At 38.3% G+C, this 25,708-nt stretch overlaps 1 protein-coding gene across 6 annotated transcripts in view; it reads left to right on the top strand.

Moving 5' to 3' along the window:
* HECTD4 (HECT domain E3 ubiquitin protein ligase 4) overlaps positions 1-25,708 on the top strand; it is a 109,532-nt gene that overhangs the window by 2,080 nt on the left and 81,744 nt on the right. For all 6 annotated transcript variants that reach the window (XM_065568796.1, XM_065568794.1, XM_065568795.1 and 3 more), the window contains exons 2-4: positions 19,981-20,498; positions 22,942-23,031; positions 23,428-23,558. In XM_065568796.1, the coding sequence (XP_065424868.1) occupies positions 19,981-20,498; positions 22,942-23,031; positions 23,428-23,558 (739 nt within the window). The remainder of the gene's footprint in view (positions 1-19,980; positions 20,499-22,941; positions 23,032-23,427; positions 23,559-25,708) is intronic.

Genomic DNA, 25,708 nt, shown 5'->3' with positions numbered 1-25,708 from the left:
CAGAGCAGGAAATGAAGTTTAAGGCTATCCTGTGTTTTATTACAGTTGTGTAAGGGGCTGTAAGCATGGTGTGGGTGTGATCTAAAACAACAACAAAAACCCTCTGAAATGGGAAGGCTAGAGTTTGAGTGCTATGTGTGCTTTCAGTATGAAACCTTTAAAATAGCAGTCTGCTCTGATACCTTTGCTTGGTTGATTTGTAATCTTGAATTGGAGAGCATTGAGACACCAATATTTTGTGACACTGAAAATAGTAGAAGACCTTAAAATGAAAAGATACCTTATTTTTAAAAATTGGATTAATATAGTATGCAGACTTAAATGCTTCTGGCCTTCGGGTGTGCAGAATTTTGATCAGTTGAGATTTTAAGTGACTAGTAAAAATGTTCAGTTCCTACCTACTACAGATTTTCAGTACTTTGCATACAACTTCTACTGTGCATTTTATATATATCTCTTATCCTTCCCTGGGAAACTGTACTGGATTTGTCCCAATAGTGAATATATTAAAAATATTTTGATGCATGGCTATATATTCATCCAGTAGATTGAGCCATTGCTATTCTGATTTGATGCATAATAAACAAATGTCAACTGTCCAAATACTCATCTGTTGTGAGATGATTGGGGATAGGGAAGATATGTTGCTGTTGCTTTGATTAATTCACTTTTATTTATACTTTTAAACTTGGCAAAGGGCACTCAACTCTGGATGGAAGCTTGTTTGGTATGTAGTCTTTACATCTAAAACAATTATATAAATGAATGGATATCCCTAATTCTAGGAATCTCTCTGCATTTATGTGAGAGAGAATAACATCCAAAGAAGTTACTTTGGTTTCTTCTGTATGTTTATTTGTAGTTCTGTAAAGTCTCATTCTCTTTTAAAATAAATGTAACAAGAACAAAAAAAACATTGACATAACACTAACATTGTGACAAATTGATAATAAACAGGATATTTAAAGTTTAAACCTGACATTCCCACTCCTGTAAGATTTTGTTTGGTTTTTAAATGGAAGGTTATGAAATCTTTACACTCACGAGGAGAAAATATGCTCTTGCAGCAGTGGTGCCGGTGCTGGAGGTGCTGCTGTATCCCGTGACTTGAAGTAGTAAAAACAAACACCAAATACATGGTTTCCATCATCAGCAACCCTGTTATAACAATTGTTCCAGCATTCCTGCCTTGCAGTATCCTTTAAAGATTAATTTTCAAATTTCAGTGTTTCAATAAATAAGCAGTCTTTTAAACTTGTATATCTGTGCACATGCAAAGTAAATATATGTACTATAAAAAGTCTGTATTTTCAGTGAAAAGTGAATATAAAAAAAGTGAATGTAATACTTGTAAAAGCTGCTGCAGTGATCAGTATTGACAATGAAGTCCTCTGCCAACAGAATATATACAACATATAGTCATTGTACAAGCTTCCCCACTAATATTCCTCAACCCTGATGTATCGGGATGAGAGTTTCAAGGTGTATTCAGTCCTTAGTTTCTCTGAGACTAACAAGGGTTGCCAGCAATGGAAATTGTTAGTCTCGGTCAAAGCCCCAGTGAACAAGTGATGACATTACAATGCTTTTTCACATAGCCCATCAAAGGGTAATAAATTTTTGCTCTGTGCCATGTAGACTGGATTCAAACCAGTCAGTGACTTATGTGGAAGGCCAGTAGTTCTAGAGTTAACAAGTGGGAGGTTCAGTTAATGTAAAATGGCACTTACTTTGAAACTTTTCCACTGGGGAAATAAGTGTGAGAAAAGTCCAGTTTCTTCCATGTTAGTCATAGGACTAAGTGAAATATAAATGCCAGTGGTCCCACTGCTGTCTTAATTCTTATACTTTAAACTTCACGTATCTGCCTAAGAAAAACAGTAGTCATTGGGACATCCTCTCTTAATGGTCTTCAGGGTTAGCCTGTGAAAATCCGAAGAATCCTGTACTTGGCGCTATAAATGCTGCTACACCTGTAGCCGGCCACCTAGGCCATGTCTCTGTCCTCATCTGATGAGGATCTAGTTACCTGTGCCCTTCTGTGATATGAGAGAGAGTAGCGATAGCAAGACAGCTGTTCAGATCTTGTGTGTTTTGTTGCAGTAGCAATAGGTTGTAGTCAGTGCTTGAATCATCCACATTGGGATCTGCAGTAGGTTGTTTTAGTTAATTTAGGTTTGACCCATCTGGGATTAACCATTTGTCATGGGTTTTAGCTCCCTGGAGGAGCCACAACTGTATGTGCCTAGAAAGAATTACTATTCCTCAGTAAGTGTGATTGTAGGCATATCTACTACTTAGATACTTAGACTTGAAAAACTTCGCAGATGCTTACTAGCTGATGGACTAACCCTTGAGATTATAGGGGAGCATCAGCTCTGCTATAGTTAAGGTTGACACATGTTGGTGCGCTCAAGGCCCCCCAGATGGCTTCATATCACAATCACAGTGCTGCCAAGTTTCTCCAACTAATCCCTCCTCCATTCAATACAGCTACACTTAATGGGGGGCATGCGTATAATTCCAAATGATTGTCTGCTCGGGCGGGGAGGGCAAAATTAATGTTTTATTGGTGTGTAGTGTAACTTTATATTTCCTAGTTTTCAGAGGTTTGAGTTTTGTTGAACTGGATGTTCTGGAAGGATAGCACCAGGCAACCCTAACTCTGCATTAAGGAAGGTTTTTTTTTTCTTTTCTTTTCAGAGAATAAATACAAAAGACAAGGGTGGGATCCCCATTAGCAAGGGGCAGTACCATTGTGAGAAACTGAACACCTTAATTCCACTGTTGGGATTTATAGCAGAATGGTGCTCCTGGAACTTTCTTGGGGTGCTCTCTTTCACAATGTCCTCTGGCTTAGTTTGTGTATTTATAAAGTCTCTGATCTCCCTGGCTGCAGAAAGAAGGGATGGTTCTCTATTATCTGGGCATTTACATCATACTTATCACTGTAATATGAGTACCTTTTCTACTCCTACCATAGCCCCTGATTTTCAGATCCTCTTCCACTGTAAATACTCTAGAATCTGTCTCTGCTGGTGCTCAGAGCTTTCCTAAGCAGCAGCGGTATGAAATGATCATGGTTCTCGAAAGTAGCACTGCTGCCCAGAAGGATGACACTGGATCAGTTTACTACTTGGCTCACATTTGGAAGGTTATCTTTGTCACCATAAATGAAAGCTTAAATTCTATGTAAGTTGACAATACTCTCTCTCACCAGGGCAAATTATCCACTTGCTTTGTGAATGGATTTTTCAGCCTGTTTATTGTTTATTTTTTCTTATGAAAGTAATCCTGAAATCTTGGCCTGTCCCACCAACAGTCTGACTTGCTCTATAGTGTGAATGCTATTGTTACATGTTTTGTATCACCAGTTACCTTTATTCAAATTTCAGTCACATTTAAAAAAACAATTCTGAAAGGCACTAGTCCAAATTATAGATCAGCAGCCTGCAGAACTTCATTTTAAATCATAATCTAGCTACCTCATATGGAAAATGTTAGAGAACATATTTTTTGGAATTTATTCTGCAAACATCTATTACGAAGCATATTGCTTATCGCCAACTTCAATGAGACTACTTACTGCAGTAAACACTATGCTCTGCAGTGGGTGCAGGATGAGGGTCTGGATTCCTCTCTCTCTCCCCCCCCCCCCTTTAGTAATTTGGATCCAAATATTTAAATAATAAAAAAAGCCAAATCAATATTTTCATATTATAATAGATTAAAACCTCCCACATAGATTTTTCTTAATATCTGTATGTATTTTAAATCTTTGCTGAGAGACAGTAGGATTGTTAACAAAGGAAGTGCAGGTAGAAAAACTAGATTACATTTTGATTGATATTTGTGTGCTCTTTTTGTATACTGTGAAGGATACTAAGGATGTTTTAAATATTAGATTGTATGCATACATTTTAATTATTTTTTCTTATTTCTCCTATGGCATATTTCAAAGTGAGTGATTAAACTTATAGTGCTTCCACAAGGGAAACATGGTTCACGCTTTTAGCTGAGCAGTTAATCATGCTTCTATATACAGCATAATATGAATCAGAGATTTTTGAAGGAGGATATATGATTAAAATTACTTGACATATTTAAAAAAATCCCTGAACTCTGATTATAAATTGAAGGTACATCCTGCTATGTGTTGTGTTACTGTAGCTGAAAGACTTGTTAGGAGCAATGGAATACAGCAAGAGTATTATGTAGCAATTTTAAAATTATATATATTTTCAGATTTGAAACATGCCAAATATAACATGTGTACATATACATCAAATGTAATCGCAATATTACAGTAACATTTTCCAGATACAATAATATTGATTTAAGAAGAATGAAATATAGAAATTCTGTTAGTATTTGCAAATAACAATGAACACAATCTTTTATAACCAAGAAATTCACTTGAGTAATGCTTGTTAGAGATCCCAGGCCAGACACCAACAGCCAGCAGACAAGGGTGCAGTTCCCTAACCGTCTGTGTGCTGTGCAGCCCTGGGTCAGCACTCTGACACCAGCAGCCTGCCTACAGCACAACAGCCCCAACCTGGTCTCCACCAGCCTTCCTTACCCCTTGCAGTGTGATCCCTCACCCTCCATCCCAGACTTCCCCAAAACCATCTGTCCTGAAATGTCCAGCCTTCTCCTGAAACGTTCACAGGAGTAATAAGGGACATTGCTCCTTTAAAGAGACAAAAGCGCAGCAGTTTGTTTCTTTAACTGGAGTTAGTGATCACTGCAAGTCGGACATAGCACTGGATTCATGTAGAATAAAGGTAAAACAAGTTTATTTAATTGAAAAGAGTGGTTTTAAGTGAGTTCAAGTACAATGGTGGATAAAGACACAATGGTTGCAAGCAAATAAAAGTAAAATATACTTTCTAGTGGCTAAGACTTTCTTTCTTGCTACATACCAAGGAGTCTCTTACCATCTGGCATAGAGGTGTTCTTAGGGTCACACCTCCCCCTTACCAAACTGCAGGAAGATTAGCCACTGGCTGACCCAGAGGCAGCAGGTCAGAGCCCTCTTTTCTTGGCAGGGCATCTGCCATCATATTTTTTTTCCCCCTTCATAGGGAAATTCTGTTTTGTCTCCTTTATTGGTTTACAGTCTCCTAGTAATAATATCAGTGTATAATTTCCCTCATTGTTGTTACAAACATTTCATGTGATATTAATGACCAGTGTTATTAGATTTCAAATTGGCATATTGCACATCACCTTTTAAATAAATATCATGACACAGTGTGTTAGGTATAGTGAGTATGTCAGGCCTGACAAGAGTAGCTGACACAGAGTAGTGAACTACCAGTGTGCCTCTGTGTCACAACCTCCTATTCAACTGTTGTTTTTCTTCCCAGCTATGTTGAGAGCAGTTTTAAAGAACATATTCTGTACATATTTTGTGATTGGCATATGCTTGGAGTAAATGGTGTACTGAGCTGATTCTATGGTGTTCATGCGATTTATGGCTTACTGCTCTTGACGGCTTTACTGATTTCTGTTGTCTCTCTTCAGAAATTGTATTAACCAGAATTGCTAGATCCTAGTACAGTGACACAATCCATCAGGCTCAGGGTTGAGAGTTTGTACACAGTATAGCATTTTGGAGCAGTTTAAATTTTGATATACTTTTGCTATGCATTTTACTTTGCAAGAATGTCTTAATCTAAGAAATTCTGGCATTTCTATCACAAAACTTGGAATTCACTATTTTGCACTGAGCTTTTTGCTTAAAGAATAAGTGACCACATAAGAAAGCAGTTGTCCATATATGTTACATGTGCTGGGGAGGAGACGGATGACCTTTTGGTTATGGGATGGGGCTGGAAGTCAAGAAGGGGGATTCTATTTTTGGCTCTGCTTCTATGTGCTTCGGTTCCCTCATCTGTAAAATGGGAGTAATACTTACTTAATCCAAAGGGTGTTGGTGAAGTGTATTGCGATCCCCAAGACATTTTGCTATATAAGTGCAAGGTTTTGGATCAGTGTGTAGTAAGAATTCTATTCTTAAACTGATTATGTGGAGAAATAAGTGAGTCCTATCTAGAAATTTCAAAAACTCTCTCCTGAATTATAGCTCTATAGAAGAGGGCACTCTTCCTAACATGCTCACTGTGGTCTAGGTGTATAATAAATATATAATCAGATTATTTTTCCTAGTACTTCTAGATCATATTACATTTTACTTAACACTTTTTCAAATCCATAAAATTCCTTGCTAACACATTTTTCACTTCCATTTTTGACTAAGTAGGTCAGTAAAACTAATTTCTTAAGCCTGAAACTCTTCATAAAGTACATACAGTACATTTTACTAATTGAAATACAGTACATTGGAACAGTTACGTTATTGGGATGTCGACAAGGAATCATTTTATGATAGTGAGTGGTCTTGATGGCTGTTTAGATGCAACAATATTAACAAAAATGCTCCTTAATGGGGAAGTACTTGGCTAGTACCAAGTGGTATTTAACATCTTATTTTAACGCATTGTTAAAGTCTAAACTCCAGTCTTCCAATACAGAATTTGAAAATATCAATAAAGTTGAAATAAATTAACACCCCTATTCTTTAGGGGGGGAAATGCAATGAGATCTTTAAGGTCCTCAAGTGGAAGAGGGTCTGTTTTGTTCTCTTTCAAAAGACGACATCTTTGGCAACATGCTGGGCCTTATTTTTGTGCTTAAGCATTGGTGTAGTGCTGGCTGGAAGCAAACAGTGCTATCTGCTAAATGGTCGCTTTCTATAGAACTCTGTATAGGAAGCAACCAGATACTTGGCTTGTGAAGTTGCATGGAGTCACCGCTAGAAGTGATATGGCTTCAGGCTGTAACAGATTTAAAATAAGAGAAAATACGTACTATAAGCAGTGGCTATCATGTTATAGTTAGTGCTTGTAAAGTCTTGCATCAGTAGAGCACTTTGAAAACATGTCGTAATCAGTTCACAATACAGGATTTTTATTTCTAAAGTTTGAGATTAATATATTTCATATGTTAAAATTGTCTTACTCTAGATCTTTGGTCTGCAGAAATATTTCTAAACATATATGTAAGCAGAATATATTAATGCTTATTACATTGATAGTTAAGTTCATACTTGATTTAATTACTAGAAAATTTTCATAATATTGCATTTAGAACCTCTCTTCTGGCTATATGAATAGATTCCTTTGTAGCAATCTCCCCCCCACGTACCACCTGTTTAATATACTCTTTGATATATTCGGGAAGCTAACTTTCTTTGCTATGGTTTTTATTTTCTGTAATCTCTTTTACGGGCAAGGAAATTGACAAATTTAGTGATAAGGCACTAAGAAGCAGTTAAGATTCCTTGTGGTAATTTGAATAGCTATGTATTCAACTACTTCTGCTTTCCTTCTTTTATCCTAGAAGTACTAATCAAAGCTTAAATGCCATTGTTCTTGAGATATCAGGAATTCTTGCACACTTAAAATTGGTTTAATCTCCTCTTGATACAGGCATATAAATTCCACCAACATCACTGAGAGAATCGAGTGAGTCGGTTTCAGCACAGACTGTAAACATTTGGTGATGGTTTTTGTACTGCAGCAGAAATAATGTATCTGCTTATGGTTATATGCGCACACAGTGTACTGCTGTCTGCAGAATTATGGGGTCCAGTCTTGCTACAGTTCACTTTCTTGAAATATAATCTTTTCTGTACACAAGCCCGTGCGACATTTTGTAGGTCTGAGGAAAATAAAAAAGTACTGCATCATCTAAAACCAAATGTCAGGAAAGGAAAAACCCCAAGACCAGACTCTGCATGATGCATCAAGTTAGGGATCAGAATGTAGGAGGTCTGGCCTAGTGGTCAGAACAGGAGTTGGGTCTAGTGGATGGAGCAGGTTTCCAGGTCGGGGAATGGAAGCGAGGATCAGAACCAGAGTCATCTGTCAGATACCAGAGAGTCAAGTTAGAGCTGGGGTTCAGAGCCAGGACTGGTAGCTGAGGGTGAGGAGGGAGGCGAAAGGGCAGGAACCAGAGAAGAGGCAAGGATCAGGCACAGAGCCAGAGCAAAGAGGGAGCTAGGGGTGAGGTGGGAGTAAAGAGCAGTGCAGGAATAGGATTGGATGTGGATTTCAGGAGGCAGCCAGAAACAGGGTCCAGTGCGGCAGCAGCTGGGAGTCTGCACGGTTGCTCGGACAGCCCACCGAAGACACTTCCTGGCTTTAAGTAGTCAGTGTGAGCCAATCTGGTGGCTGCATGCCTTTTGTGCTTTGATCAGATGGCCTGACGTTCCAGGATTAGTGAGATGCTGGTTTGCTCATATCCATTGGTGGTGATGAGGGAGTGTCAGAGACCCAGGGCCCCCACAGCCCTAGATTCTAGACCTGCACTCTCAGATCCTTATGCATCTTTGGTTTTTGAGTGGTTTTTGCCTAGCCATTGTTTGTCTGTGGGTCAGTTGAGAGTTTAAAATATAGTCTAGGTCACCTAAAGTCATGGATAGATGCTCTTTTATTTACTTGAATGTACAAGTAAACAAATAGTTCTTCGAGTAGTTGTCCCTATGGGTGCTCCATTTTAAGTGTGTGCATGCGCCTATGCACTTTGAATCTGAGACTTTTGGTAGCCGTGACTCCCTGGATTCCATAACCACTAGCGCATACTTAACCATGGACAGGTTTGTCATGATGTCCAACCTTATTTACACTACAGTAAAGCCCTCAAACCACAGCATGGCCTGCCTTCAGCTTCTGGGCCATATGGCAGCCTGTATATTTGTAATACCTGTCACCAGGCTTCATTCCCAATGCCTTCAAGCCTGGCTCAGAACTGTGTACGCTCCCAGCAATCACAACCATGCGGGCAGGTGTCTATCCCTCAGAGAATTTTCAGTTCTCAGTTGGTAGAAGGATCCCCATGGACGTTCAGTTCTTGTGTCAGCCCCATCAAAAATCATCACCAGAGATGTGTCCATACTAGGTTGGAGAGCTCACCTCCAGGGCCTCAAACCACAAAGCAGATGGACTCCTCTTTTCACATCAGTCTACTCAGCCTCAAAGTAGTCTGGTATATGTGTAACCACTTTCTGCCTAAGATTAAGAGTCATTTAGAGTTATGGCAGACAAGTGTGACTATGTATTATATAAACTGTGAAGGAGGAGCAAGATCCCAATCCTTGCACACAGAGGCAATAAATCTTTGTAACTGGTGAATAACACATCAAATTGACATCTCACTAGCATATCTACCAGGTCTGCAAAACACCATAGCAGACACGCTGAGCAGACATTTCTGCCAACACCATGAATGGGAGTTGAGCAATCCTATCCTACAGAAGATTTTTTTCACCTGGGGCTTCCTGGAGATATAAACCTCTTCGCGACTCCATCTAATGCAAAATGCCGATGATTCTGCTCATGACGAGGTCAAGGTCTCAATTCTTTAGGAGGCACCTTTCTCACTTCTTGGCCTCAAACTCTGCTATATGCCTATCTCCCAACATTGTTTTTCCTCAAGGTCTTGAGCAAACTGAAGCAAGAGAAAGTGGTTATCATCTTCGCAGCACTGGCCTGGCTGAGGCAGGTGTGGTTCCTAGACCTGATTCACCTGACTCCGCGGTCACCTCTTCACCTCCCCTGACAGCAGATCTACTGACCCAAGAATTTGGCACAATAACTCATCTCAGCTTCTCCTTGCTACATCTCAAGGCCCGGCTCCTTGATGGCTCTCGGGCATAGAAAGGGATTGTTCTTTCGAAGTACAAAATGTGCTGTTGATAGTAGGAAACTCTCCACAAGAGAGACTTACCTACAGAGGTGGAATTGTTCTCATTCTTGAGGCATTCAATGAGCATTATTGCCTTGCAAGTCACACCTCAATCATATACTTGAATATCTGTTGAATTTAAAAACCGTGAGCTTATCTCTTAGCTCCATCAAAGTCTACCTGGTCTGCTATTACAGCCTTCTACCTACCAGATGACAAGTTATCAGTATTCACACACCCCACGACTTCAAGTTTCATTAAGGGTATGACCAACCTTTTTCCTCACATTAGAGAGCCTACTCCACCTTGGGACCTTAATCTATTTCTCAGTGCATTGAGGAAGCCACACTTTGAGCTTATGAGGAGCTGTTCTCTCCTCCTTCTTCAAAAATGCGTTCCTCGTAACCATCACTTCAGCCAGAAGGGTGTGGGAGTTGGGAGCATGTGTGGCAGATCCACCCCTACGTGATATTTTATTGGGACAAGATGACTCAATGTCCCCACCCTTTCTTGTAGCCCAGTGTCTCTTCAGACTTCCATATCACCCAGGACCACTTGGTTAGAAATTGAATCAGATCCTTGATATCTGCTTGAGAGCTGAAAACACCTGACCCTTTTGTTTAACATCAGGATTCAGGATCCTCTGCCTGAAGTAAGCAGTAGCCCTAGCATCCCCTACTGCCTGTACTAGCTCTGGAAGCACCTATCACTTGGCATTCAGGAACCGGAAATTGATTTTAAAAGAGCCCTTTTAATGTTAACAATATGTCAAAGTATCCTTGATAGTAAATACGGCAGTAGCTGATACTGGGACTGTTGCTCACTTAATCATAATTGTCTCCTTTTGATGCTGCGTTTTTTGTTTTGTTTTTTGTTCTTGTTGCTTATTTGTTAGACTTCAAAATGTGCCCAACTATACTTTATGGAGCATATAGTTTATTTAACAAAGGCCACAATATTTATGCAGCAAGAGAGTCATTTTCGCCCCTAAAACAAGCAAATAACAATACAGCCTGACCACTAGGTATGCATGAGAGAAAGAGAGAGGCAGTGCAGAAGCTCTAAATGTCTGTTAGTGGGTTTACTTTCTTATCCCATAGCCTGTCTTCTTAAGGCACTGACTTGAGGATATTAGCAGATCTAGATGAGAGTTCTAAGATTTTGACTCAGCTCTTCATTATGGACTGCTCCATTTCATTATTCAGTCCCCGTACTTGTATAGGAACAATTATAGTTTGTGAGTGGTCCGCTTTGGTTCTATTTGCCAAGACCAGCTTTGTGAACTCATGCAAGTCACATTCTCTCTCTTTGTCTCTCATTCCCCTCCCAGCCTTTATATGTCTTGCTTATTTTGACTGTGAGCTCTTCAGGTCAGGAATTCTCTCTTACTATGGGTCTGTCTACACTACAGAGGCACAGCTGCAGCACTTTAGTGTAGACAACTACACTAAAACCCCTTCCACTAAAAGCCATGGAAGGGTTTTTTTTACCACTAGTAAATCAAGCCCCTTGAGAGGTAGTAGCTAGATGGACAGTAGAATTCTTCTGTCTGTCAGAGGAGGCGTGTGTGAAAATTTTTCACACCCTTAAGCAAAGTGGCTAGGTCGACCTAAGTTTTAGGTGTAGGCCAGGCCTGTGTGTTTGTACAGTGTCTAAAACAGTGAGATATCAGTCTTGCCTGAGGCTTAATATAAATAAGTCTTTGCAGAATGTGCAGATTCTTTTCTCCATTCATTAGGAATGCAGTATATTCAGTCAGTCACTCATAGGTGAAGGGATTTGGGGTTTAGATTTTTTTCATGTAAGCAATTGTTGTACTTTTGATTGACACAGAGGTTTTGTGATCCCAAATTGGAGGTGAGGTGGTACATTCAATTGTGAATGGAAGTGGAGGGCCTTATATGTATTTAAAATGTGGTCTAGACATTTGTAACTTATGTTTTAAGAAGCTTATATTGATTAAACAAACACAGCTTTGACATTGAAGTGCCTAGTAGTCAAAGCACTGGATCTATATAAAAAATCTTTGGTGTACTTTAGGTAAGAATTTGCACATATCTATTTCAGAAATTGTGGGATTTTTTTTAACATCTCCAGCATTCATTTATTTTTTATCTTTATTCTTTCACGCTTTTCTGGGTATAGCAAAAATTGTGTTGAGGTAATATTGATGGGATTTGAAAGCTTAAAAATGTTAGTTATTTATAACAAATGTTTTATCCCTTACTCTTAAAAGCCTGGTCTCTGTCTGCAACATTTTAATGAATTTCTCCTTTGCTCGCTTTGTCAGCAGTGGGTAGTAGTATGAATTATTTCTTTTTAAGTTTCTCCCTAAATAGCAAACTGTGCCTATGGCTCAACTTCTCCTTCTCACTTTACTACCTTTCACTGAAATTACTTGCGATTTAGGAAATAGTCTTTTGCAAGCTCTCTGTGCAAGTATAGAGTGAGCCTTTTTAGTGTCTGTTCTGCAGTACTAACTAAGGATATGTCTATACTGCAAAGAAAAACCCGCAACGCAGAGTCTGAGACTGGGTCAATTGACTTGGGCTTGGAGTGTGGGGCCAAAAATACCTGTATAGATTTTCCCACTCTGGCTGAAGCCTGGGTTCTGAAACCCGATGAGGTGGGAGGATTTCGTATCCCTGACTCCAGCCCAGCTAGGAAAGTCTACACTGCTATTTTTTAGCCCCGCAAGCCCAAGTCAATTGGGCCCAGGCTATGAGACATGGTGTCAAGGATTTTTCTTTGCAATGTAGACATATCTTTAAGTGCTGGCTTGTGCTCTCCCCTGTACAACACATGGAGTAACTATTATTTATACCAGTTTATCATTTGTTTTCTTACCTTGGCTGCCTCTGGTGAAGAAAACTATAGCTTGTGCTGCCCTAAGTGAATGTTAGTGCTCATGAAAGGTGCTAAGTTAACAGTCCTGGAAACTGAAGTCCTGTGTATTCATCCACTGGGATGCAGCTTCCTCACGCTTCCCTGTTTTAGAGTGATTAGGGAAAAGAGGATAGTTCTTGGATCTCTGCTCTGAGGTTCTGTGTGTAAATTAGGTACTTACTGGAAAACAGTAACCCTACCTAGCCTTTCACACCTACCTTCTACCTCTGCCCTAAGGATATTTAAGGTGATACCATGCTACTCAGTTACTTTTGACTGCCATGAGCTACAAGCACTGCCTTGGCTGTGTCCATCCATACCACTGTCTGTTCCTAGAAAATTGCCTCTGGTTTTTCTAGCTAGTGTTGGGATAGTTTAGTCTTAACTTTTGGCATGGCAGGACCTCCCCCCATTTGTGGCTCCTCTGAGCCTTGTCTGCTTTGTTGAAGCTGATGGTATGAGCCTCAGCCATCTGTAACATGAAGACTTTAAGTTATGGCCCATCTGTGGTAGCGCTATGGCCTGAACCAAAGCCCACTGAAGTAAATGGGGAGGGGAATTTCTGTTGATGCCAGTGAGCTTTGGATCAGCACGTTTGGTGCTTGCTCTGTCTCAAGAAAATGCTCAGACTGAGATGCTCTCTGGCTAGCACATCTCTCAAGGGTAGAGAGCCACTCCAATATTTTCTCATTGTTTCCTTGTTCTCTCTTGTCTGTCTGTATCCATCTGTTGTCTCTTGTCTTATACTTAGATTGTAAACTCTTTAGGGCAGAGATTGTCTCTTTATGTTGAAAAGCACCTAGCATAATGAGGTCTTGGTCCATGACTAGAGCTCCTGAGGCTACGGTATAACTACTACTAATAATAATTCAAGCTCTGTTGCGTGGACATCAACATGCAGGCTTTATCCCCCAGTGCTGAGCACCTGCGGGAGTCAGCATTAAAGTCTTGGTCCTGGTCGGCCAATTCTGGTCCCAATAACTATGCACCTTGATGCCTAGGGACTCCTCAACATCATCCCATAAAGCAAGCTTTGTTTTCAGAGGGTTGGCTTTGTTCCCCTTGTCTTCACATTGGGAGTTTAAAGAGGACTGCTCTGCCTTCAAGTGTCACATTTTTCTGCTTGTCGAGTCCATGTAAGAGGCCTGTGGAGCCCTGAAGGATTTTTCTCCCCAGAATCTGGATTCTTTCTTTGAGCCAAGAAGTTGCAGCAGTTGAGCCATGAGCTCTGTGAGTCTATCCGGCATGGTCCTGAGTTAGCTTTGACATTCAGAGGTATAAGGAGCTGGAGGAGGCATAGGAAAAGGGGAGGGTACAGACTTCTAGGTTTATTTGCTTGTTCTACTACAGACTACAGTAAACAAACTGCTGCATGCGTACTCTCCTTAATATACCTGTGCGCTCTTTCAACATTGAATGTCATGGTAATCTGAGCTAGAATATCAAAGCAATCAGTCGAACCCACCAGGTTTCATATGGTTTCAAAATTATTTTGAAAGAAAATCAGAAAAGGCCCATCAGTACTACAGCGATAACCAATTCAGGGATCCAAAGTTTTTATCAGGTTGTGGAGCCACGAGACATCTATACTTTAACCATATTAAGGCTGAGTCCCCTGACTCAGTTATAGTTTTAAAGGTAGGGGCTTAGTGAATCTTCCAGCCAACCTGGTTTATGTTTACAGTTTATTACAAACTATGGAACCCAGCAAGTTTTTTAAAATTTTGTGTTTCAGTGAGTAACCATTTTAAATCAACTCTTTTCTACTTCAATTAAATCACTGAATTTTACTATAAATTATCATATGACATCTGTCGGTACTGCAGACATTTTTTATTTTAAAAATCCTATGCAGTGAGTATTTTAACTTCTCTCAAAACCAAATAATATAAGTTGCCAAGATGACGAGTGGCTTACAAAATATATGAAAGAAATGACTTTTTCTATAGGCCTTTGCTAACTAATAAAATTAAATCTAAATTTGTATTTCTATAGCAGACCACAATGTCTCCAAACAAATGACATTTGTGTCCAAGATTTACCAAATACGGATTATGCCAACAATAGAAACTTTGAAAACTGTTTATAGATTCATAGATTCCAAGGCCGGAAGGGACTATTGTGATCATTCTAGTCTGACCTCTTGTATAACATAGGCCCTAGAACTTCCCCAAATAATTCCTAGAGCAGATCTTCTAGAAAAACATCCAATCTTGATATAAAAATTGTCAGTGATGGAGACTGTACCAGGACCCTATTGATAAGTCTCAAGTAATAAAACCTCTGAATTCTTTTGCAAAAAAAGAAATCATTTTGTAGCCAGTTCAAGAAATGCCTTCAGCATTGATACAGTTCACTTACAGAACCAGCTGTTTGTTGTGGAATATCAGAAGTACTATTTTGACAGCTCACTCAACTTTCTTATCAGTTGTTAGTGAGTGAGATGTATTGAGGAATGTGCACAGATGTTGCAATATAAGAGCAAGACCAAGCAGATGTGTCCATTTCTGTTTGTGGCAGATAAGGATTCTGAAAATGGCTAGAAGTAGTAAAGCATTCAAGGTAGGGAATTTTGTAAAAACTGATGCTTCTAAGATCAAACCAGACACAACCTTTCTAGAAATTTCAGCAGCAAAGCAGTACATCTCTGTTATCAGCATCCAAATGATAGTCTAATCTGTCAGTGATTCTTAGAGGAAAGTAAAGAAACATACCAAAGAAAAGGAGCTGGGGAGTCCCACAAACAGTAGGTAATTCAATTTGATATAAATTGTGTCAGCTTGCAGGGAGCATCCTTAATTTAGTTGAGAACTGTCCTGAAAACCTTATGAACTGAAATTCAGAAGCTGTGTACTTTAATAAACCAAAAGATGTAAGCAGGACTAGATGTATGGATGCAAATCCATATCCAGCAATCCTTAGAGATTTATGACCAGAGACTGTCAAGTAAGCAGTGTTTAATTAAAAAAAAAAATTGAAATTTAACTAATACTTTGACATTATATGTTCACTTCTACAAGTGCCTTGCTCTAATTTGTTAGAAAAAGTAAATTTTCACTTGAATAATCTTCTGACTTCCAATCTTTTAAGACTTGGACAGATCCTCAACAGGTATAAATCAGCATAGCTCCAATGATGTGAATTAGCATAGCTCTATTAACATCTGCTGAGAATCTGGACCATGATCGTTCGCATATAGGAATCCGAGGTAGATTATTGAATAATAACGCCAAAATAAACCATTCAAGCAATAATTAAAATTTTTCAAACTCCTGTTCCTCCTCTTGTTTCCTACACAGAGACCTTTTCCTGAAAACGGAGGGGAAGAACCTAGTTTTAGTCTTTGATTAGTTAGATTGGTCAAGTGACCAAGGCTTTTGCCATTTGTAATGACAAGTATAATTTTAATTGTTAGATTGATCTTTATTTCAGCTAAGTAGCGCATCCTGGAGATGTTCAGTTGGCTAGTTTGCCATTTGGATTCTTGATTAGTTGTGGAATGAAATGTTGTTTCAGATGCTGCCCAAAGATTACTGCTTTCATATTCATGCTCAAATACCAAAAATCTGTGTGGCTTTTCCTATGTGGATAAGAAACATGTCTTTGGAGTTTTTCAGGTTTGGCTCCACAGTTATGATTTCTTTGATATTTGTGTGCTATAATCATGTTTCAAAAGAAAATGGTAAACTTGATAAATTGAGGGTAAGTGCTCCTTCAACTTACCCTGTTACGTTGAATCTTGCACTGGAACAGTGAAAAAGCTGACCTATTGCAGAGATGATGAGGGTGATCTCTGTAGTCAGTTACTACTTATGCACCCTTCCCTCACCTGACTGATACACTAACAAAGTATTAATGTTTGTTTTCCCTGTAAAATGCTTATGACTTCCCTGGGTGGTTGCAATGACAAGGGAATGTATCTGAGCCCAGGTTGAAACTTATTTTGTAGCTTTAAATGTTGTCACAGGCCTTATATGCTTATTAAGCATGAGAATAGACTACAAAAAGAAAAGGTACTCAACATTTGCTGAGAAGAAAAAGTATGAAATAATTGTTAAAAAAATATTTAAGGCTGACCTTCTTACTCTAGAAATCAGTGTCTGAAGAACAACCTAGCTTTATTAATAAATGTTCTTCCTATTCCTTATAAGGAGCCATTTAAAATGGGCTAATTCTGAACAATCAAACAGATTTTATAAGCTCAGTAACCTGTGGGCACTGCTAAATCGATATATGTAGCAGTCACCTAAGTGTAGGCACCATAGGATGTCTATTTGGTTAATTATCTCCCAAATCTTTTCAGAATAATCTTTTTCGTTGTTTGTAGATAGTATATTAAAAATGTACCCTTACAAAAGATACACAAATAGCAAAACCAGGAATTTTCTAGAATAATGAAAATACTTAATTATGTTTGTTTTCTGTCTGCAAAACGATATTTAAAATAGGAATTTGATGTTTACTTGGAATTAAAGTTAAAAATACCCAGTCACAAGTGTCAGAATAGTTATGAAGAAATTTCAACTTAAATATTTGATCCTGATCATAAAAATAAATAGCAACAAAACTTGTTCTAATTCTTTGATCTTGCAAAAGCTTGTTTTTGATTTCTTCAGTGGTTTCTTTGTGTAACATGAGTTGATTAACATTTAATAAATTTAAAGCACAAAGTAATGTATGTGTCACACATATGCATGTTGTATCAGGTTTTATTAAAGCAGAAAAATTACAAAATGTATTATCAAAAACATTCTTCTGGGAAGGAAAAAGTTAAACTGTCTTCCAGCAGTTCAGACACAATTAGGACACTTTAGATTAGCGAGTGCATAATTTTTGCTTATTTTTCACAGGTTAGGAATGAAATGGAATTTAAGGCACATGGCTTTCTATTCAACAGCAGTCCAGAGAGCCCTTCCTACTGGCGTCCCAAATGTAACATTTGGGGGGAATTGTACTGTGACAGATTGTTGGACTGGTTGATCTGATGGTCCATGAGGAGATCTTTAGAGCCCTGCAGATCTGCAGATATTCACTTTATATCCACGGATCACGTTTGCAGATAGCGGATCGGATGCGGATACAATTTTTGTATCCGCGCAGGGCTCTCGAGATCTTTCCCCTCATAAAGTTGGTCTTCAGAATTAAAAAGTTGGAGAGCTTTTGCTATACAGTATATGGCTTGGTATCATTGAGCTACCCTACTGATCCCCCTTGTAAAGGTCTACGCTCAGAACTGTTCCCCTGTTGTTAAGGCTATCAGTGCTATATAATTTATTTGTCAGTGTATAACATTTTAACTGACCTAAGACAAGATGTTGAGTTTGGGCTGAAATTGAGCTTTGATTTCAAAGTTCCACTCAATCAGTTTGTCTTCTTTCACTTCCTTTCTTTTCTTCTTCCTCCTTGGTTTTCATTTCATATACATTAATAAGATAACGGAATAGTAATCTGTACTCCGGCATTCTCACTTTGAATCTCATGCTTTAGGTCCTCTAAGCGAGTAACTGTGTTTCAAATTAGATACAGACTTTGTTTATAGTCCAGAAAGGCTGGAGAGCGTTCTGAATCAATAGTTCTATACAGGAACTTATAGCTTAGCTAGGCACAATTAGGTGTTTAAACCTCATCTGGCACACACGTTGAAGACGCTATTATTTTTGTAGAGCAAAAAAGCAAAATATATTTGATCTAAAAAAATCAAACTAAATGATCTAGTGTTTGTCATAGTATCAAAGGAGAAGCCAAATAGCAAGCAGGTAATGATTATCTTTTGTGTTGCCTGTGACATTTGTCTAGCAAGTATTTAAAAAACAGACCAAAAAACAAACAAACAAACAAACAAACAAAAACAATATTTTAGGTGTTTAACCCTTAAGGGGAGCCACCTTTTCTTTGGAAGACCTACTGTTTAAAAATATTATGTTAGTTTTTAGAATTGACCTTTTTAATTGTTCTTCCTCTTTGCTGCTGCTGCTTGTTACTTTCCATTTGAGAATCCATCCTCATGAGTTACAAGTAGAGAGCCCTGTGTGGATACAAAATTTGTATCTGCATCCGATACATGATCTGCAAACATGGTCTGTGGATATAAAGTGGATATCCGCAGATTTGCAGGGCTCTAGTTACAAGCAACACATTTCCTGCATATAAAGTTTATAATGTTTTGTTCCAAAAAGTCAAAAGTATGACAACCTCTAATACAGATGAATAGAATATTCCGCCACAGGAGGCGAGAGAATACACAAAGCCTAGCACTTTAAAAGAACAATTTAATATAAACAGTATTTATTGTAAATGTATTATTTAGTGTAATGTATAGTTTAGTAACTAACATTCTTAGACTGGAAATATTGATCTACAAAATTTACTTGCTAATATTTAACCATTAAAAAAATATATCTTTGCTAATGTAAATTCTGTAAGAATTTCATTTTTTTTTAAACGTACCCTTTTATTAGTAAGGCTAAATCCTGCTCACTATACTCAGGTAAAGTAGTTTCACTGACTTCAGTAGGTTTACTCATGAAAATGATGAATATGACATGTCCTGAAGTGATTTATCTATTCTTGTTCATCACATTTATAAAATTTATCTTTATTTTCCTACTGTATACTCTGTATGCCTATCCTGTAAGTTAAAAAACACAAATATAGAAGGACTGCCTGTCAATATAATCACCCCAGCTCAAGTGACTCTGCTGATCTCAGATGTGGAACTGTGTAATATGGGGAAAAGAGATCTATCGTCTCTCACAGAAATAATGGTTTTCTGGCTTAGTACTTGGAAGAATTCTCCAAACATTGCTTTCCATTAGGGTTACTTGATTTTATTGTTTCCACTTTGTTTCCCATTTTATTTGGAAGTGCCAAGATAAAGACATTTTTCTCCTCATAGAAACATCTGATCATAAGGTGTGTGTTTGATGTGACAGCAGCTATCAGTAAAGAAGAGAACACGATATAACTGCAAACATTTGAAGCAGGTGTAACAGAGTAATGGGATAAAAGTGAGATGAATAGCAGGGAAAAAAACTTCACAGTGGGAGGGAGCTGTGAGGTTAGAAAATTGGGGGAAGCTCTATCACTTGAAATGTTCTAAAACTGGAGAAAGTACTACAAAATGTACTTCAGGGAATAATCGTGCACTTCTTGGGACATGGACTTAAGACTTGAGATGTTTTCTTTGTACAAATATTCTAACACTTTAGATTGGGATTATGTTTCAGTCTAATATTTAGAAGTTATGTTACGTGTATTATGTTGGACTTTGCTTTTTTTAAAGCATTTCTAATAAAAGCAGACATGTTTGCACTAGTAAACGTGACCTTGTTCTCCTCTTAGATTCTAACATTTGAGACTAAGAATCCAACAGAACTAGCTGAGCGTTTGCGTTCTGTATGTGGAAACCAGAGCAACGCCTATGCCCGTCTGCTTGAATACCGTTTAAATGCTTTGCGTGGACTCTGGAATGCCCAGCGCCAGCTAGCCTTGGAAGAACAACACGAACGGGAAAATTCTGGGGATGAAGAAACATTGGCCTTGCTCAAGCGTCAGGGTTTGTTACAGCAACCTGAGCAAGCACCATTTACTTCACGGATGGGACTTCTATTGGTCTTTCCTCTCATTCAGTCTCAAAGTAGAACAGACCCTTCTCTCTGTAACATAACTGCTGAGGTACTATTGAATTGCCTTCGAGATTGCCAGCCTTTGAGTTTGACTAAGGAACCAGCTGACTGTCTTAATGGAATTGAATCTTTGCTCTGCTCCTGGTTGGAGGAAACATCTGCCTCAGGCCAACAGATTCCATATAAACAAAAAGAGAATGCTGCTGCCGCCCTTGTTGCCTTGGCCTGTGCAAGGTAAGAAGAGTCTATATTAGACAGATGTCATGGTTGATGATGGTAGCATGTGTTTGTGCTAAAGAATGGCAGAAATTATAATGTGGTCATGCTGTGGAAAAGCTTTTCATTTTACACTAGCTAGTAGTCTCTTCATATTAAAAATTGGCTGGAAAAGGTGAAACCAATATGCAATATAAATGCTTAGCTCATGTGGAAGAGGAAAGATTTAGGCTAGGACTGACTCTTGTGCATGTGGTTTCCTTTGCTGTGTTGAACCCATCTGTAAGGATGGTTGACACAGGATACGAAACATTCTCTTCATTCTCTTTCTTTTAATAAATGGGGAAACGTTTGTCTGACGTCTCCCTGTGCTCTGTGACCCTGGTCCTGCAGCTTATTTTTCCTCAATGGCTTATATAGAGGTCAATGTACTTCAGTCTGTCATCTGCTGCAGGAGGTCTTTTTCATTCAATTGCCACTTTACATAGAGAAGCCCTCAGAGGAAGTAGATTGTGCTAATTCAGTTTGTCTTGGACAAAAAATGGTGTAGGCTAAGACTTTCAAAATTAACCATTTATTGATTGATTGATTTGTTTGTGTCCTACTTCACTTTAAAGGCTCCTGATTTTTAGAGGACTGGTGTTTAGCACTTTCTGAAAATCATGACCCTCTAATGTACACCAAATCTCTGGAATACTGTTTCCCATTCTGGTGTCTGCAATTCAAAAAGGATGCGATAAATTGGAGAGGTTTCAGAGAAGAGCCACGAGGGTGATTTAAGAGATTGGAAAACGTGTCTGATAGTGATAGACCCCAGAAGCTCAATCTGTTTTGCTTAACCAAGAGAAGGTTTGGGGGTGGGGAGGAAGAGATTTTATTCCAGTCTAGAAGTACCTATATGGGGGAACAAAACTTTGAGAATGGGTTCTTCAGTCTAGCAGACAAAGTTATAACAAGATCAAGTGCTGGGAGTTGAAGCTAGACAAATTCAGACTAGAAATAAAGCACAACTATTTAACAGTTAGTGTTATTAACCATTGGAACACCTTACCAAGGGTTGTGGTGGATTCTACATCAGTGGCAATTTTAAAATCAATATTGAATCTTTTTCTAAAAGATCTGCTGTAGTTGAAACACAAATCAATTCAGGGAATTCCTATGCAGGGTTATACATGAGGTCAGAGTAGATGACCACAGTAGTATCTTCAGGGTTTATAATCTATTAAATGCATTAAGTAAAATGTATGTGACAAATAACATTTGTTTTGTGCACCAGTTGGGGGACAATGGTTGCTATCTGGCATGTCTAAGTTATTATCAAAAGGCATGGATAATGTCTTTGTGAATTTAAATGGTTAAAAGAACCAAAATTAACTAAAGGCATTGAATTGAAAATCATCTTCTTAGCTTGTCTTTTCAAAATTATCTACATAATGCTACCTACAGTGTTATAGTATTTTGAGTTTTGTGTTTATCTACAAAAGCCATGCACTCCTCCATGCATTGGGCACCATTTATAAAGAAAGAAGCCTTTAAAAGAAGACTGCTATTGATCATCCTTTTTCAATCCTGGATGCTTCATTTTCCGAAGGATACAAAAGCAATGGGATGAATATTGTTTTAAAAAACTGATTAAAATTCTTGGGGGGAAATTGAAATTGAGCATTTCAAAGATGGGATGTCAAAGGACTGTCAACCATTAGAGGCTTTTTCCAGGGCGTAGCACTACTAAAGTTTGTACAAAACTAATGTACTGGTAATCTGCTTTCTTAGTTTCTATATGCACCTGCAAGTTAAACATTTTGTAGAAGCTCCTAAGGAGCCCCTTCAGTTGGGAAAGAACCCATTATAAGAAACATTTTGGTGGTGGCCTAAACAATTAAGAGATTTCTACCGGTCAACTTCTCTGACAAACACTTGCAAATGTATACCCCAAGTTCTATTTCTTAGGCTTGGGATTTTTAAATTCCTTTTAAGGATAATCAATTGCGCAAAGCACTTGACTATCCCTTTGAAGCCTTCATTTGCAACACTTATAAACCAAATATAGTCCTTCAAGCTGCATAGATGTCATTATTTTTCTGAAATGATGAATAAAAAGAATCTAAGATGCTCTAAAGGTGATTCCCAGTTGCCCTCCCTTGTATATTGTTTATGGAGCTGCCTGTGGCAGCTCATGCCCAAAATAAGAAGTGGGTTCAGGGCTGGCAGTTAGATAACATCCTTCCCTCTGCCCCCTCTTTGTTTGTGTTACCCCAGAGTTGGGTGGAAATAATCCAGAAGAAGGATGCAAACAGGAAAAGATGTTGGCTCGTTGAGAGAGAAATCATCCTTGAGGTTTTACAAAAAGTTGTCATTGGACATTGTCTTAAATATATGTTGTCCTTTGTTGCCTTGCATACAAATTAGTGTATTTTCCATGAACAAAGACTTCTAACTCTTATTTTAATTATTTTCCTAGGGGATCACTGAAAACTTTTGTTCACACAGTACATCTATTACAGAAACAGACAGACCTGGGATCCCTGCCTGTGGCTGATGTATTATACAGGTGGGTAATAACTTTTCTAATTGTAGTTCTTTTGCATCAACCTTGAAAATGTGTAAATATCAAAGATAAAAGATTAGTCGCAAAATGTGATCCACTGACAAATCCAAGACTTTATAGTTACTAAAATGAAAATTTGGAAGCCCTAGGAAAAATCCGGTTAATTGAGGAAGGATAATGATAAAAGGCTAATTCTCAATATGTGTTAATTTAAAAAAAATTAAATTCCTAAAGTTCCCTTAAAATGGCTTAATTATGAACTGTAACATAGAGATAAAAAATTTCCCATTTGAAAAATATCTTTAATCTTAATTTTCAAGCTGGTTAATTGTTGCTTTTATCATTACTCTGAAAACATTTTCTTTATGTATCTTACTCTGTACTCTTTTTGGTTTAAAGGTTGCTGCTTCTGGAAGGTGGGCCTGGATCTCCCTCCTGTTTGCTTGGGGGAAAACACATGGTATCTTGGGGATTTGAAGATATGTTACCTGCACCTGATGCCAACAGTGGCTCCAGCTCTGAAAACAAAGGTGAAGAGTTTGTTTTATGACTATATTAAAATCACTGAAGAGGATCAGATTTTTTTTGCATTGATTGTACAGAGTATTTTTTCCCCCTGTATCTAAAGCTTTAGAATTTGAGAAGTTCTTTTTCTTTTTGTTGGAAAGAGTATAAAAGCAGTCATGAGGCATAACAAAGAGCACACATGGGGCCATGTTTTTCAGACGATAGCGTACTTGGGCATCTGTAGGAACATGCAGGCACTTGTTATATCTGCAAAACCCCACATTTGCGCAAGAAGATGGCTATGTAGGGACCCAGTTTTTCAACTTGCACATTCAAAAACAGACTAATGGGCATGGACTTAATTTTACAGGCAGCTTGTTATTACTGGGTCATCTTTGTACTAGTACACAATCTTTGTAGTACACAATTGTGTAAACTTGATGGAGATGGGTACATGAGTGAATAGAGCTTCCTTTGGTTGCGCTTTTTTTTTTTTTTTTTTTTTGAGTAGGGGATTGACTGGAAGAAACGAGTCCACTTGTATTAAAATTAATAAAGTTTTAGCTGGCTAAAGGAAAGTTTTAAATCTCCATATTGATGCAGTACAATGGATTGTATCACTTGCTATTGGCTTCAATGCATGGGTACAACTCAGTTTACTGGTAAGGACTGAATGTCATTTTTATCATGGCTAGTGATCTGGGGTGTACGTTGGATTCTATCAAGCAATATGCATAGGAGAACTCATTGATTTCAATGGGAGTTTTGCACAAAGATTAAATTGAGAATAGTTTTTATAATGAAACTTTTGTTTTTTTTGTCTAATGCATTATTGTCATGTTAAGCATCCATTAGTGGGAAGACACTTAACTTTAGGACTGCCAGTGTTTCTGTCCTTTCTCTTCCTTACCCATCCTCCTCTGCTCTGACTTATCTCTTTCTGTGCCTCTCCTGTTCTTCACTCTGTATTTCCCTGCCTGCAGCAATTCCCAATTCTCACCACTTCCCTAATTCTATTGCTACAAAGGTAAGCAATGAAATAGTTATTGTTGGTGTTGAAGTGTCATCAGACTTGAGTTGACATCTCAGTGAGATCACTGGAGATGAAAGGAATTCACACCTCTGAGTCATTGTGTCAGCTTGCCTACAGACTCAGGAAGACAAATGTATTGGTTTACACTCTATGCATATTTGGAAGCTTATGTTTGCAACCATGAGAGCTAGGAAGTTACTTGTTCTGAAAAAAAATGAAAGCTTAGATTCTGTGATCTGAGTATGTAATGTGAACTACCAAAATACCTTAAGTGGGCTGGTTATTTGACATTCCTGCATTAATATTATATCTTGGGTGCCATACATATATCATTGCAGCCAGATTTTTCCATTCTCCCCCCACCCTCCATCTTTTTTTGCTTGCTTGTTAGTTTTCTACTTCTGATGTACATGAGTTAAAAGATTTGGTAGAGATCTCATCCCCCTTGATCAAAGATCTTTCTCTCAACTAACAAAGATCTGAGAAACAAACGGCTAGATGTACGAGCAATGCTGAGATCCACCAGCATTTACTGGCACCAACAATTATATCTTCAATGCACTGGGTTAGATTTTTTTTCACACAGTTACACACAGTATGTTAAGGTTACAGTGGTGGTCTTGAGCAGAAAAGCTTGCCATATTCATAAACCTTGGGTGTTATCTCCCCTTCCAGTATGCTGATGTGTGAGCAACCTCTTCTTGATGCCCTAGGAACAAGAGTTAAATCCTTCTATTCTTTTCAAGCAAAACAAAAGAAAATGGTCTTCTGTTCCATTACAACCTTTTGAAAGTATTTAATTGAAAATTATGTTTAAAATGTATTGTACGGAATAATTTTAGATTCTGGTAGTGAAGGTAAAGCATTTTCATCTGAAATGAGTCCTGTTGATCATGTCCTATTAAATGCAGCATTCTAACTTGCACCATAGTCCGACTTGAATAGTGTGCAGCCAAAAATGATCAGGGGCTCTCTGATTAGGTCCTGAACTCTGAATCAGAACATATGAGGAATTTAAGATTAGAACTTAAACTCTGAGCCATATTGCATAACAGATAAGAAAGCAATACAGAAATAGAGAACTTCTCAAATGTATATCATCCATATCTGAGAAAACAGTTTGTTACCTGATGCCATTTT

Source organism: Chrysemys picta, chromosome 15, assembly GCF_011386835.1.
Source record: "Chrysemys picta bellii isolate R12L10 chromosome 15, ASM1138683v2, whole genome shotgun sequence".
Taxonomy (NCBI): Eukaryota; Metazoa; Chordata; order Testudines; family Emydidae; genus Chrysemys; species Chrysemys picta.
The sequence above is the reverse complement of the archived record's forward strand: the minus strand, read 5'-3'. Positions and strand labels throughout refer to the sequence as shown.